The 16,106-nt window shown below is 29.4% G+C and overlaps 1 protein-coding gene across 3 annotated transcripts; it reads right to left on the bottom strand.

Annotated features, from left to right (window-relative positions):
• Positions 1-637: 637 nt before the first annotated feature.
• LOC119670056 (histone-like protein 18C) lies at positions 638-4,817 on the bottom strand. 3 transcript variants are annotated; one of them, XM_038080163.1, is made up of 10 exons: positions 4,704-4,817; positions 4,022-4,078; positions 3,392-3,514; positions 3,248-3,312; positions 3,093-3,157; positions 2,840-2,882; positions 2,120-2,164; positions 1,813-2,051; positions 1,350-1,751; positions 638-1,270 (listed from the first exon to the last, which is right to left on the bottom strand). In XM_038080163.1, exons 8-10 carry the CDS (start codon positions 1,981-1,983, stop codon positions 1,178-1,180), a joined length of 666 nt encoding a protein of 221 aa, XP_037936091.1. In that variant the 5' UTR covers positions 1,984-2,051; positions 2,120-2,164; positions 2,840-2,882; positions 3,093-3,157; positions 3,248-3,312; positions 3,392-3,514; positions 4,022-4,078; positions 4,704-4,817; the 3' UTR covers positions 638-1,177. The 3 variants fall into 3 exon arrangements, with proteins under 3 accessions (XP_037936091.1, XP_037936088.1, XP_037936089.1); XM_038080160.1 differs by having other exon boundaries at positions 2,120-2,192; XM_038080161.1 differs by lacking the exon at positions 4,704-4,817 and adding an exon at positions 4,205-4,231 and having other exon boundaries at positions 2,120-2,192.
• Positions 4,818-16,106: the final 11,289 nt, after the last annotated feature.

The raw sequence follows: 16,106 nt of genomic DNA on the forward strand, positions 1-16,106 counted from the left end.
AAAAAAAATATTAGCTAGAACATGCTATTCCGAAAAAGATTACACACTATAATCCTATGAAATAATTTTTATAGAATTTATAGGATTTTTATTTTCCTGAATTTTTAGTTAGAAAAATTTAAGCAAATCGTTGTAACAGAATTAAATCTGGATATCAACTCAGATTCTTTCTGAAACTGAACACTCTTCATACATATAGTTGTGGCATGCTAAACTATATTCAAAATAGTATTATTAAAAAGACTATTATATAATTTAGCCTAGAGTGTTTTTTTTAGGCTCTCTTGCATGGAACATCATAGAGTGCTCGATCAAGAGCTACTTCGTATTCGTATACTTCGTTTTGTATTCAAGAACCATTTTTGCAATATTGACAAAATTTAATAGCTATTTTAATACGCTAGCTAGTATCGGTTTTAGCTGCACACTACTTAGTGATCATAATTACAAGGTAAGAAAACTCTTCAATACCATCAATTGTAGCTGTTTGGTTTTCAGCGGCTAATGTTAGACGGATTTCTTTGATATGGCAGCAAGCATAAATTTTGGGTTATTTACGTTTATTCTTTATTTTAACTTGTGTATAAGTACACAATATTTAAAAAATATGTAAAAAAATATAATGAAACTAAGGCAATTGTTATTTTTAAACACACATACTTAAAATATATTTTCCTCAAATTATTGTTAATTTCAAAAACAGAATACAGTTAACTAATTTACATACACTTCTTAGTTTTACAATATAATATATATTAACCTACTAAACTATATCTGAGACGGATATTTCATTAAAAATATATACCTACGCAAAAAAATTTTAAATTTAACGGTATTACACCTTATTAAAAAGAGCTTAGATTCTAAATATGCAGTCAATTTATAAATAAACACTTCTAGTTAGCAATGTTATTTGGAAGCACTTGCAAGTCAGATTAAAACATCATTACTCCAAACAAAAAATATAGCATGGTTAAGTTTGGAGACATTCGAAATTGTTTCGTCCATATGCAGTTTTCTTGATTCCGGCCAGAAAAACGTTTCAGTTACTTGAAAGTATTTTAGATTAGTTACAATCTACAATTCCATATAATTTGTTATTATGTAGATTGTTATATGGCCGTACAAAATATTTTCTAAAATACTTCCCGTTGGACTGCCCTTAAAAACGATGTTTTCAAGGGCAGCATGGTTTCTTCTTCTTACGCTTAAGAGCCTCCTTGCAAATCTTGGTGTTCTTTCGTTTGCAAGATTTTGACATTTTGCAAGCCTAGCAAAAAATTTATTTATAATAACAACTTTAGAAAAAAAAAAATGTATCACTTTGTTTTTCTCGTGTAATACCATACCTGCTTTTCAAAGCGCAAACGTTTTTCAGGTGGTAGTTTGCACCAACACTTGGCCGCCTTTTTAATAATTTCTTTTGGTTCCAAACCACAATTATTACGACGGAAGTATCTCAGATAATTCAAATACGCATTATTTGTAAGCGGCCCAGGCTGGGTGCACTTTGGCTTCTTTGCGCCGCAACTCTTCTTTTTTTTCTTGGGGCAGCGAGGCTTCTTCTTTTTGCAGGGATTTTTCTTTTTTTTAGGACACTTCGGCTTTTTCTTAGGGCATGCTGGCTTCTTTTTCTTGCAGGAATTTTTCTTTTTTTTCTTCGGACACTTGGGCTTTTTCTTAGGGCATGCTGGCTTCTTTTTTTTGCAAGGATTTTTTTTCTTTTTGGGGCAACCACCACATGCGTCCCCCTATGCATAAAAAACTATTCATTTTTGTATCCATATATAAAATATATACATATTCACGTACCATTTCGCGATATACATGTTTGCTAGCATCACTTAAAGTATTCCAATGGTGCGCGCCAGACAAGACAACATGAGTGGCGCTTTTATCAACTAATTTCATACTAAAATCCCTCAAAAAGTTTAAGTACCCTTTACTGGCGTTAATCTTTGGCTTGATTTCTTCAGTTACCATTTTGACTAAATTCTTTAACTGTCTGAAAGGTAACTAACACCAAAAAGGTCCTCCCAACTGTTCTTAAACTTTTATTTGAACACAAAATGACAAAATATATAACACTGAAATTAAGGGTTTTTATTAAAAGACTCACCCGTTTTCTTTGAAAGTACAAGGTACGATTTTGTATTCAACCCCACTAGTTTTTTGTTGTGAAAAAACAAATACTGAACAATCATAGAAGAAAAATAAGAATTATAGATATTTATGTTATAGATTTTTAATATTTTATAAAAGCCATTTGGTATTTTTACTGAAATTTCAACAACTACTCTATACTCCTATTGCGACCACAGAATAGTGATTTAAATAATAGAAAATTGCAAATAGGAGATAGCAGATTGAAAAGTAACAGTGATTATCATTATGGCATTGCGAAGAATAAAGGTATTGTAGACAATCAAGCAACTGAAGTAGCAGTTTTCTATCGTTATCTCTAGTTGTTAAAATACTGAATACTGAACAGTTAATATCCTACCAGCTAGAAAAAGTGGATAACGCAAATGCCCTTTTCTTGCCCTCACTATAAATATATAATAGTCATATATTGTCTGCAGTAAGTATTCAATTGAAATTCAGAAATGCATACTTCAATATAGAAAAATATAAAGAAACCGTTATTAGATTAAATAAGTCTTAAAGCATTAGCCATTAAGTAATTCTCTTAATGTGTGATCAAAACTAATGACTACAAAATTGTATTTAACTATATTTCGCAAGAAACAAAGGAACCAAAGTAACTACTAAAACTACCTTTACAATATCTGAATATCCTATCTATGTCTAATAAGAATAAGTATAAGCCCACACTTACGGTTTATCCGTCCAGAAACCGCAACCAAAAGTCCTGAAGCGCCCTTATGTTCCCAAAACATATAAAATAGTAAATAATATATATGTTAGTTTGTTATATAAACAATCAACTTAAAAAATTTTATATTGAGGATTTGAACATATTTCATTTTCAATTATTTAAATTCAGTTTAATCATAGATTATAATGAATTAAATCAGTATACGAAAATAAGAGAAAAAGCAAATTGTGTGCAATAGATAAATTGATCTTACCTATTCCAAAAAAGTCCCGCCGCCAACAGAAATAAAAACCTCAAAAGTCGATATTCTGCTCTTCACTACAAATTTTACAATGAATTAATTCAGAAATAAGAGGAACATAATTTACAGGATAGATTTTATGCAATATATAAATTGATCTTACTTACTCCAAAAAAAGCCCCACCGCCAGCAATCATTGAATCCGAAAATATCCTTATCTTATTTTTCGATACTATTTTTATAATGAATTTTATCAGTAATAATTAACAAATAATAATAATTTTTATGTAAAACAAGCTGATCTTACTTACTCCAAGAAGAATATTGTATAGTCTTGATTCGTCAAATAGAATCTTAATTTCTTATCCGCGATAGCAATAACAGATAAATCGAATATATCCGTTTACTGCCCCTCACTGAAAGGATTCAATTACCTGGAATAGGACGATGTCGAGAGAAAAAATCGATGAATGGAATTTTTAAAACTCTAATATATAACTCAACAAAAATCAATAATATTTTGTGGATTGATTTATTATAATATATTATGACAAATTAAAGTCACATAACAATTTTACTCTTTCTTGAGATGAAATGACTTTAGAAAAAACAAATATAGAAATGATTTTTATAAGAAGTTGTCTCATCAAGATAAATTAAATCAAATGTGAGATTTTTGTCCGTGATGGTCTGATTACTATAATTTGTGATATTCTGTGATTTTTACTAATATTGTGTGCTGATTTACTCAATCGTATTTAAAGAGCAAATTTAAAAAAATAGTCAAAAATTATTTCAGAGATGATTATGTTAAATAGAGGACTATTGAAATAATCCACCAAGTATTTGTTTTTAAGTGAAAATAGTGTTAAAATAAATTTGCACTGTAATTTTCGATAAATAATATAAGGTATAGAGTCTATAGAATAAATTAAACTTACACAACCCAAGATAAAAATTGGTTCTCCAAAATCACCTCACTAAAGCTCTAATGCGACCTGGAAAAACATAATTCATTAGAGTAGAAGCACAAGATTAAGTAGAAAAAAGTGTTAAACCGTGGAATAAGCCATTGAATTTTACATAATAAAATTTTCTTGAATACAATGTGTATCTAAACTTACACTTCTCAATATATAACAAAATAAGCTCACATAAAATTTAACTCAACTTAAAAATTTTTTGACGTGAAAAATTGAAACTAACTTAAGAGAAAAATAAACGAAAATGTTTTTTATAAAAAGTTATTTCATCAGCATAAATAACATATCAAAATTACATTTTTTCAGTGATGATTTGATTTCTAAAATATTTTTAAAATCTATTAAAAATTTTTTTTCCTATATGTCAGTTTCTTCACTCAAATTTTATATTAATCCGTAATAAGAAAAAAATAAATAGATAAAAAAAATAATTTTGACGCTAAAGCTGAATTATTGTTACCCTATTAAAAATCAAAATCATTTTATAAAGGTTATTTCGTAATATTTCACCTCTCTAAAAGGATCAATACCCTGCAAAAACATAATTTAAAGGAATTTAAGAATATAAAATAAGAGGTATGAGCATATGTAAATAAATGGAATAATTCAATAAATTTTAATGAAAAAATAATCGCCTTACTTGTACATATCAAAATATCATCGACGATGTATCTAATTTAATTGATTCACTTTAATTTATAATCAAATTAATTCACACAAAATTTTTCGCAAATTTTTCTTTAAGTGAAAAACTGAAACATACTGAACAGATAAATAAATAAATATAATTTTTTTAAAATTTAATTTATTAAGAAAAATAAGTTATCAAATTTTAGAAATTTTCAATGATATGTCGATCTCGTAAAATATAATTATACGTTAAAATAAAAAAATTGCTTGACACAAATTTTTCTTATTTAAAACTTATATTTTAAAGTTTCTAAGCGATGGTTTAAATAATCACCTAAATAAAACTTTGATGCCCACTATACTAGTGGTGCAATAGCTGTCAACAGCAGCAACCGAAGTAGACACCACTATCATCCGACCCTAGTGAATCCGAAGCCTTAGCTTCTACCTTGCAATAGTAACAATTGAAGTAGACACCACTATCGTCCGACTCTAGTGAATCCGATGCCTAAGCTCCTACCTTTTTTCTGAGTGGGTGCACTCCCACCGCGTTGCTGAAGCGGACTACAATTGTTAATATGAACCTGCTCGAAAAGTGGTATCTATCTGAAAGCGGTGGTCTTGTAAATACCTCAAAGGGCATTATTGAAAGAACAATCCATAAACTAACCGTATTGTTCAATTGAATATGGTTTGAAGGGGGCCAAAGTGTTGGGTAACTAATTAAATACACAATTTATTATTTAACTTTTTGTAATAAATGGGAAACCTTAAATTATATAATTTATTTAAATTGTGTTTTTATCGACTGCCATCAGTAAAAACCATATTCTTTTTATATTCGCATTAGTTTTTTTTTTACTATTTTTTATTATATGTATACTTTTTTTGCTTAATTCTCTTGTGGCTTAGCTGTAGAGTTGACTTAAATGCCAATCTCAGACTTATTAAAAGGAAATAAGTCTGAAAAGCAATTTAAAATAAATTTAAAATAAATTTAAAATAACAGCGCTGAAGAAATTAATTATAGTTCTTCTTTATCAAATAAGATATACACTATTTTAAAGTTTGTTAGAGTTTTTTAACAGCTTTTCCATGGTAGTTAAAATTAATTAAAACTTCATCCACAAATAGTTTTAAGTTTAAAGCATTTATTATTGTAAACAATTTTGTTTTGTTCAGAATTTTCAATAAATTCTATACTTTCCTCTAAACTGTCACATTCACTGTCATTTGACTCAAGTGCAATTTTTTTATTTTTGGATTCACAACTTAAAACTTTATCCAACTGGTCTAATTTTCTATATATTGCAGTAGTTTCTGCAATTTTCCTTTCTTTCTGCAAATTACTTAATGTGTTCTTATGAATTTCCATATTATTTGTTAAGTAAATTTTAATTAATAATACAGGCGCGGTTTACACACTCCGGGAACTTACTCAGGGAATATTACCACAAAAAAAATGATGATAATTTAACTATCTTAATTTTGTTTCCATATCTCCAGTCACTAATTGAACTCAACGAACTAGAGCTCTGTTTCCATCATGAATCCTTAACCTTTTCTGTGGCTACAAGCTTGTGCCTTTAGTATTTTCCTTGCATATTATTGATTGCTGAAACTTATATTTGAAAATCAATTCCAAGCAAGTACAGCAAACACACACATCAACCTCCTGAGTATGTCAACAACTTTATTACAGGTATCTCAAAACCCACGCTCATGCTAGCGAATCTGCCGCTGTTTCACGCATAAGGACAGTACTTCCTCGCAGCACCGCCGAGACCCCCAAGCACCATTGGTAATACCCGGTCTCAATGGTGTTTAACTACTGGATACACCATTAATCTAGAGGCTTAACATAAGATATAACCCTATCAAATATATAGATGATGGTAGAACATAATATATTTTCGTGACCTATCCTTCACATAATACTTACATATATATTTATATTAGCTGATCCCTACAACGTAATACCACAACATCATCTGTTCATGTTTTTGTCTAGTATGAGAGAGCACATAATAATACCCTAACAATATCAACAGATATTTAAAAAAAAAAACTATTAACTTAAGCATATTATATTTGTCTATATGTTTTTAAATATAATCTTCTCTTGTGTCTGCACCTGAAATGATCAGCTAACACAGTAGTAGAAACTGTTACCGTCTGTGATCTGAAATCTGTACCATCTGTAATCTGTTACCGTCATTTATACCCAACAAGGTTGTTCTTATTTCCAGAACAAATATTTTAAGTCTGTGTTGAACTGAATACTTTACTGATTGCATTTTGAATCATATCCTTTTTAAAGTAAAATCACATCGCCATTAATTGATCACTTATCATGCAAATTGTTACTGAGGTCTTTCTGGGCTGATATTTTTAATAAAAGATGGGAAGACTCAACGATATGCAGGCATCTGTATGAAATCTATCGATTTTCCAATAAATCCAATATTCACATTGAGATGCCCCGTATAAGTCTTATGCTAGATGATTGAATCTCCCTTTCAATCATACTTGTCGCAGCTGTGGGAAAGACGATGAAAGTGCCTCTCACTTACTCGGTCTTTGCCCAGTTCATGCAGGGTAGCCACTTAACACTTTAGGAACCCCCTTTTTTGACGATATGGGTCAATTATAAATAGCATAATAGCATTCTAAGCGTTATCAAAGGTTCTAAATGGTTTTAAACTCTGAGCTTCCCCTACATGCCGTAAAATAATTGGACAGTATATCTAAATGGATCCCATAGAAACATCGGTTAAACCTAACCTAATTCATCACTTAATGCCAAGTAATAGTGATAGTTATGGTCACATCATATGTCTAGAATTTGTTTCTAATATAAAATTTAAAAATTGATTTAATTTATTAATTAAAATAAGATCACGACGACGAAGCTTTTTGCGCCTCACCACGTTGCTCAAAATAAAATTGCTTAGTAATAAATGACAGAATTTATGCTTATTAAGAGTAAATATGTGTATTTTTGTGTAAATTTGTGTTATACATACATAAAAATAGATAGCATTGAAATTTGGGTACAAAAAAACGTACCCAAATTATAATAAAGCTAGAAAATTAACAATTGTCATATAACGCTCTCTGTTACATGCCTTTTGGTCATGACCCAAAAGAGCTTAGAATTACCGTAATTACTCGTCATATAACTATCCATATAACATTGCCCCACAATATATTTAAATATCTTAATATATATAAATTAATACCACTGAAAGATCCTGTTTTAAAATTATGGTTTATATTAGTTATTAAAACCCAATTAAACAGATTGAGATTAATATATATAAAAAGAGTTTAAGATATAGTCAATAAGGTAATACAGATTTTTTCCTCATAATTCTGGTAATGTTTATCTTAACAAAAAATTGATTTGAATAAAAATTTAACAATATAAGTAATTGTTCACACTGAAAATTCTTAAGTGTCAATTAATTTATAATTTATAAATTTGATATATATATATTTTTATGTACTTACATAAATTTCAATTTGTATTAACATATAATTTGGTACTTAAAATTTTAATACTAAACATGCAATTATTAATTTTAAGTAAATCAATAATGAATAACTTATGAAATAATTATTAGCTTATACTTGTTATTTAAAAACATTTTAATAATAAATTACAATAGCCAATTTTTGAATAATTATGTTTAATTTTATGGAATTTTTAACCTATTATTATTTAAAACTATATAAAGTTCAATCAATTGTAAATTATTCTGTTTATGTTATGTATAAACTTTATTTGCATTTTTTAATATTTAATAATTAATTTTATTAAATGATTTTATCATCCAAACATTTTTACATTGTTTCATTTATTATGCACATAAATTCATATGTATAAAATATAGTGAAAACAATAAATAATTTTATTAATATCTGTAAAATGCATTTTCCACTTCTGCCAACTAAACAACACTCCCAAGCACCTAAGTGCTGTACTATGAAAATTGCAAATAATTAACTTTCAGACAAGCTCGCATACTGATTTTTCACTCGTAGGGGTGGTATATCCTTTAAAAGAACACTCATACCCACATAAAGGCATAAGTATGCAAGAACTGAATAGAGCACATGTGAAGCACATCTGTAGTACCATTGTGGATGCAGCCATACAAACCGATCTATTTGATTGGAAGTGCATGAGGAAAAAATGTGCAGATAACCGCACATGAAGTGCTCGCTGCCCTGCTAGGTGCTCGTATGTGTACAACTGACTTCGATGGAAATCAATATTTCATAATTCAATGAAATAAAGCTAAAATCGTTTGAACATTGTTCTTTCACTTCTTCAACTTTTCACTCCCACCTATCTGCTGCCAAAGTAAACTGATACCGGATTAGCATGAATTTTCATGCTCACAGTTTTTTCAAATTTTCCCAACATTTGTTTTTACCGCACTGAATGAGCGAATGGCGAAATACATTTGGGACTGTTTGTATAATTGTATGTGTCTTCTGTATGTGATGTGAAGTGAACTGTGAACGCCGGATACGCGTTCCACGCCGACACATGAAAGCATTGTAAATTGCTCTGTGTACAAGTGCGCACTTAAAGTTTGAAAGCGCACAGTCAAGGCTAATAAAGCTACAACCGGAAGCTTGAAAATTTGGTTGGCTGCACTCAAGCCAACCAACTTGTACGTGTGTATGGCCATTGGTGTGTACTTAACTAATGAAGCATTGGTGTAATGATTAAACTAACGCACGGCGAAAGTTGCTCGCAAAACAAAAGTGTACATGTATGCTTTCGGACAACTTGAGTTCTCATTGCTCCTCTAATAGATAGATTCACTTACATAACTTAACTTTTACACATAAAGAAGAAGTCAAAAAGTAGCAAAAAATGTTGCTTTTATATATGTAATTTCCGTTCAAAGAGTCAACGAAAAATTGGGTCAAATTTGAAATTTACTTTGTATGCTTTTTGTTAATTGAAATCTTAAAAATTTAACCTCACATTTACTGAAACATTCTGTTGAAGCCTTGAAGCCTTGAACCTAGAAAACACTACAAAAAGAAACGAAGTGTGTCTATTTTATTGCACGCTCTTAGGCACTTCAGTCACTTGTATGAAGCACTTATCTCACTTATGCGTTTATACTCGTATTTATATATGAAATCATGTGCAACAAATTGCATTCACTCGTTTAAATGACAGTGAAAAGTGCAATTCTTTAAGTTCTTTTTTAGTTTTAGTTTTAGCTCAAAGCTATGTAGAAAGAAGCATTACACAAAATTTCGTTACTTTTTGTTTTTGTACTTTTCATATTTAATTCATAAACTTAACTTACAACTGCAAAAGTTCAACAACTTTGTGTTGTTTTGCTAAGACTTGTATTTATAAATACCATCACTTTTGTATTTTCCTAAAATATCTTTCTTTTGTTCATTTCATTTCACAGATTAAACAATATAAAAGTGCGTACTTTTAAGGGCTTGACACATAAATTCAGTTGTAACAATTTCGTATTGCCCCACTTTTCTCTTTTTACATAAATCTTAAAATTTATGAATGCTTTAAGGATAATTGCTAGAGCTTTTTAAAAAAAAAATTCGTAAAAAAAATTGTTTTTTTTTGTGTATTTTACTTTAATTATACTGATAAATTGCTCTTTTCGTCTATAAAGATATTAAAATTTGGACAAAAATTATTTACCAAATATTTTTGGTAAAAATTATATTCTTGAATATAAATAGGATAGGTTGAAATTCCCACTAAACGTCTGAATCGATAATGGGTATTTTCTAATAAATGAATTGAGTCTATCGGCATATTTAGGGGCTTGGATAATTGGATTTATCTTCCATTCACAATGCAAAATATTTTTTTTCTATTTAACAATATGTGTTTATTTAATCGCTTTTATTTAAAGCCTAATAATAAGTTATAGAATCTTAAAAAACTAATAACATTACAATTACAAATTACTTTATATACCTACCTTCTGCTCAAAAAGTATCCGGATTTTGTTGTTTGTTAACTACTCCTGAAGTAATAGACCTTTTTATTTTTTTTTTGTTATGTTGATACACCCTTTCTTGACATATGGTACAAATTTGAGCGCCATCTGTCAATTAATTTGTTTACAGTAGCTGTTAATGTGAGACTACCTCAAGTGCATTTAGCGATTTTTACTATGGAAAATTCTTGTTGTACGCGATTTTTTGACCAAACACGGCATCACTGTTATCGCTCAGGCACCATATTCGCCAGATCTGGATCCGTGCGACTTTTTCCTGTTCCCGAAACTCAAATTGCCCATTCGTGGTAAGCGTTTTGAGTCGATTGAATCGGTAAAAGAGAATTCGCTGAAGGAACTAAAAGCCATACCTTCACGGGCCTACGAAAAGTGTATGGAAGATTGGGTTAAGCGTTGGCATATGTGTATCGCTTCAGAAGCAACATATTTTGAAGGAGATAAAATAAATTTGGAATAAAATTTAAATTTATGTGTTTTATTTACAAAATCGTTTTTGTCCTTTCTTTCTTTGCTATTCGAAAACCCTCTAAATCAATTATAAATAATAAAAAAATGATACAAAGATTAAGTGAAATACAAAAACACTGCCAAAAAATAATTTCTGACTACATCACTAATAAGGAGTCACTGTCTCGCTTCCCTTGTTTCAACATTACAGCGTCTTTTAGGCAGAGGTAATGGTAGAACACTATGCAACTAAATGAGTGAGTTTCTTCTAACCAATTGACTAGGCTTGAACACAGACAAGTCTCAGGCTTTAGTAGACGAACTCTAAAAGCAGACACGCTGCACTCTGATGTTCACTTTTACTATATATATATGTATATATTTATATTGATATCACTTTTTCAATGTTTAAAATAACAAATAAATGAAAAAACTTAGAATTGATTAAAGATTAAATCTTCACTTAAATCTTCACATTGTAAAAACCATCCAGTAAAAGGCTGAAATAAACTTATACTGTACTTAGCTTGAGAGTTCCCTAAATGTTCATTGTATAACTAGGCTTCAATGTATCAATTCCTTTTTAATTATTAAATGTACTTTAACGAAATTAGTCAATTTCCTGAATAAAATAACTTTTGTTCCATTATAGAATTTCAGTGCAACTTACAACCCATTGAAGTAGATACACACAAAGTTTAATCATATATTGTTGCACTACACTTCCGCACTCGGGGTAATTCAGCCTTTATTGCACTTAAGCAACTACTACAGTTGCTTACACAATAGATTATTTCACAGTCTGGTAACTTCTTTAGTCAGTGCAGGTTATTTAAATGAAAACTTTTTTAAATTTTGTTGAAAAGCGAATTAACTATATGAGAACTCTTACGTTTGCATTAAATAACTTACAAAAAGTGTTGCTAAGCGCAGTATTCAGATAAAATATAAGTTGAAGTTAAGTATAAAGTATATGAGTATAAAAATAAGTTCCGCAATGGCAAAATGAAATAATAAAAATTACTACAATTTTTTAATGTAAGAAAATTTATATCGCTAGGCAAGCATTTTGCTTATGAATAAATAAATTACTTTTTTATCTGAAAAAATAAGATATAAAAGTGAAAATATTTCTATGGATCTGCTGAAACGTTTGCATCAATGACAACGCTGTACAGAATGTAAAGAATATGGAACAAAGACATCTTTCTAACGTAATACTAAGATATTGATAATAAATTATATCTTTCACTGTCAGCTTGAAATAAGTCTTTTATAAACGATATCAATTGGACATTCACCACTGCATTAAAATTCTTCAATTCAATCCCCACTTAAGACACATAAGCGAAACAGAGTAACGAAATGGAGCGCAATCAAATAGGATAAAAACCAAAGGACTTGTCGTATATTTGTTGCGAAATACAAAAAATATTTTTATTGATTATTTACAATAAAATATGACAAATCGAATTCTCAACTAATACAGTAATATTATTGCTGTCATTTATCAGAGTCTAACACACTGCTAGGCCAATGTTTTCCAAGCATTTTTATACTGGCATGTATGTTCCATGCACTCCACGCTCCATTGCAATCGATTTACAGTTTAAATGCGCGCAGCAAATATCGAAATCCTCACCATAAACCATTGAAAAATCTCTCCCAAAAATGGAAAAATGGAAAAAAGGAACTGCTGAATGGTACTAAAGTGGAGTTAAGTAAAATCAAATGGAATGAAATAAAATACAAAAGAAAAATAGTCAATAAAAAGTGAAAGCAAAAAAATTCCATTTTAAGCTGACTATACTGCGCGATCCCTTTTTACGCTGGCAAAGGCTGCATAACATAATAATGGCAAACCAAAGAACCAAACAACCAAACAACCAAACAACCAAAGAACCAAAGAACCAACGAGCCAACAATGAATGAACTAAAATTTCAGTTAGTTACGCTTTGGCTGTGATCAATGTTGCACTTCCGTTTGAACGATTTCCGGTGGCATTCAATGCGTTTAATGCGCATTTAAAATATTGAGAAATGTACAAACATAGAAACACACTCATTTCTACCATAAAAATTTATTTGTACACAACAACAAATGCAGGGCGGTATTAAAATTATATAAAATATTGACATGACAGAAGGGTAGAGGAGTTCGCAAACCAAACTTCTATGCAACTAAGTTTCTATGCCACTGCTTTCAAATTTGTGTGCAGTTGTGCTTATGTTTGTAAACTTTAAGCAGTAGCACATACACGACTCTTGCAACATATGCTGCAACACGTATCTGCAACAATAGTCCTAACAATAAATATTACTTTATTAAATAATATTTTTGTTTTGTTGTTGTTATGAAAATGGAAAAATAAAAATAAGTTTAATAATATTTTTCGCAGCTTTTGTCCTCTTTTGTTGTTTAAGTTATCTACAATCACGTATATTACTGTACAATTTATTTATTTATTTATTTATTTATTTTTTATCAACTGAAAAGCTGGCGGATAAACAACCCTGGAGCATAATCCATAATCCATGTTCTATACCCACACGTATACAATTTCATTCTCTTTATCTGTTTCACTAATAAAGGAGTCTTCTCAAAATGATACACATATTCAATTAACTACAGCGTTTGTTTACATTGTCATTAACCAGCTTTTAAAATGCAATATAGTTTCCGATATTGTCAGTAACACTGCTTATTTGGTACACATGTTGGAGTTCTATAGTCATTAACTTTACCTTCTGCTCAAAAAGTACTCGGATTTTGTAAATAAAACGTAAATTTAAATTTTATTCCAAATTTATTTTATCTCCGTCAAAATATGCTCCTTCTGAACCGATACACATATGCCAACGCTTAACCCAATCTTCCATATACTTTTCGTAGGCCCATGAAGGTATGGCTTTTAGTTTCTTCAGCGAATTCTCTTTTACCGATTCAATCGACTCAAAACGATTACCAAGAAGGGACAATTTGAGTTTCGGAAACAGGAAAATAGCAATAACAGAAATCCCTATAACTGTACTACGTTTATCAAAAATTATGATATTGGGTTAACTAGCAGCTTTTGTTAAACCTACGGTTAAAGGTCTGTCTCCGAATATTGTAGTTGAGATATTTTTAATTATTGCTTCTTCCAGTAGTATTTAAAATATTCTTTTAGTACCATCTTATGCAGACATCAATGATTACGTCAAAAGTGAAATTGTTATTGTGGGTGAGCTAAAGAGAAACTTCATTAAAACGTCGATCACTATAACCTGATTTTTTGTGCTTCGACAAGTTTCTCAGCAAAAAATGTAGGATTTCAGACAGATTAAATACATTACTTTTTAAGTTTAGACATAACAGCAAATTATCAAAATAGTAATAACAATGCTTTTACTATTACAAATCACAATAATGACATTAACAACATTCGGTTTCAACTAAGAAGTCATATCCTGACCCTGACATTATATGCTTTGTTGCTTCTTTATGTGTCTCATATCCGTACCGAATCTTCCATATATTGTTTAAAAACAGATCAGTGAAAATTTAGTATTGATATCAAAACCTATTTTCAAATTCTGTGTAAAAATTTGGCCATAAGACATAAGGTTTGCGTTTTTTTTTTTTTGGATATTTAAAGTCTGTTTTTTATTCGCGAAACAGCATGGAAATAGCATATTGCTATACTCCTCCTCCTTTCTATATTTCATTTATAATTAAATGCAATGATTGTAAATTCTTCTGAGATCAACTGTGGAGGCATAGAATATTCAAATATTAAGAATGAATTAAAAAATTGTAACAAAGATGTATTTATCTTCTAAAACAACCTTCCAGTAAAATTTCTATACTTCTATTATCAATTTATAGAGAACACAGCATACAGTTTCTAAAAATGATTGAGTCAAGGTTTCATTCTTAATTTTTGTCACTTTTACGACAAAAAAACCGGCTCAACTTTGTAGTATTTTATACTGTATCCAAATACGACAAATAAACCGGGTCAACTTTACAGTGTTTTATACAGCACTCACAAAAAAAGGAAAAAAAATATTCGTTTCGCTAGGTCATATTCGTGCAGTATAAGACTTATTCCAAAAATTTTTCGTCTAGTTCAATAAAATGTAATTTCAAATACAAAAATGCAGCATTCTTAAAAGTTGCAATTCAATTGAACTACGCTATACGCGGATAATATATATAATACACTATAGTATCTAGATTTTAATACATATTGTTCCCATAAATTTACAATTCAAATAATACACGGCCTATTTTCAATGACCTGTTTTGCAGAACACGCAGGACAGAGAATATATTTAAGAAATGTCAGTTCAGTTGTTTTTTATACTATTTTTTGTATTATTATATGTATATTAAATAATTGTATTATTTATTAATTTATACATTTTATTTTGTATAATTTTGACAAAAGAAATTAAATTTTTAGTATAAACTATTATTTTCAATAGACAAATTCTTATCGAACTGTAGTGAAATTGCAACAACAAAAAATTCATTTTTATTACTTTTCATTGCATTTTTGGCTGACCATATAACTGTTTCCAGTATTGTCAAATATCGATTATCACTGGTCTTAGAATTATTTGTTACATTAAATTATTCGTAAATAATTTTTTTAAGATTGCAATTACCAAGAACTGAACTCGTACCCTGCCAAATTAGAAACTTAGAGTCAGCATTAATTAGGCAACTGAATTAAAACCGAACTTGACTTGTATATTCAAACTTGGAATTTTTTGTTAATTTGCTTTGAAAACAAATCATAAACCAGCTGTAAAATAATTGAAATAATCAATTATATATTTATTTTTAATTGTTAAATTTCAATAATATTCATTTATAGAGACATTTATTATTGCATAATTTTATTACTCTTTCTTGAGCACAGAACCTAATCTAGTAACGTAATACAAAG

The sequence above is a fragment of the Teleopsis dalmanni genome, chromosome 1 (assembly GCF_002237135.1).
Source record: "Teleopsis dalmanni isolate 2A chromosome 1, ASM223713v2, whole genome shotgun sequence".
NCBI lineage: Eukaryota > Metazoa > Arthropoda > Insecta > Diptera > Diopsidae > Teleopsis > Teleopsis dalmanni.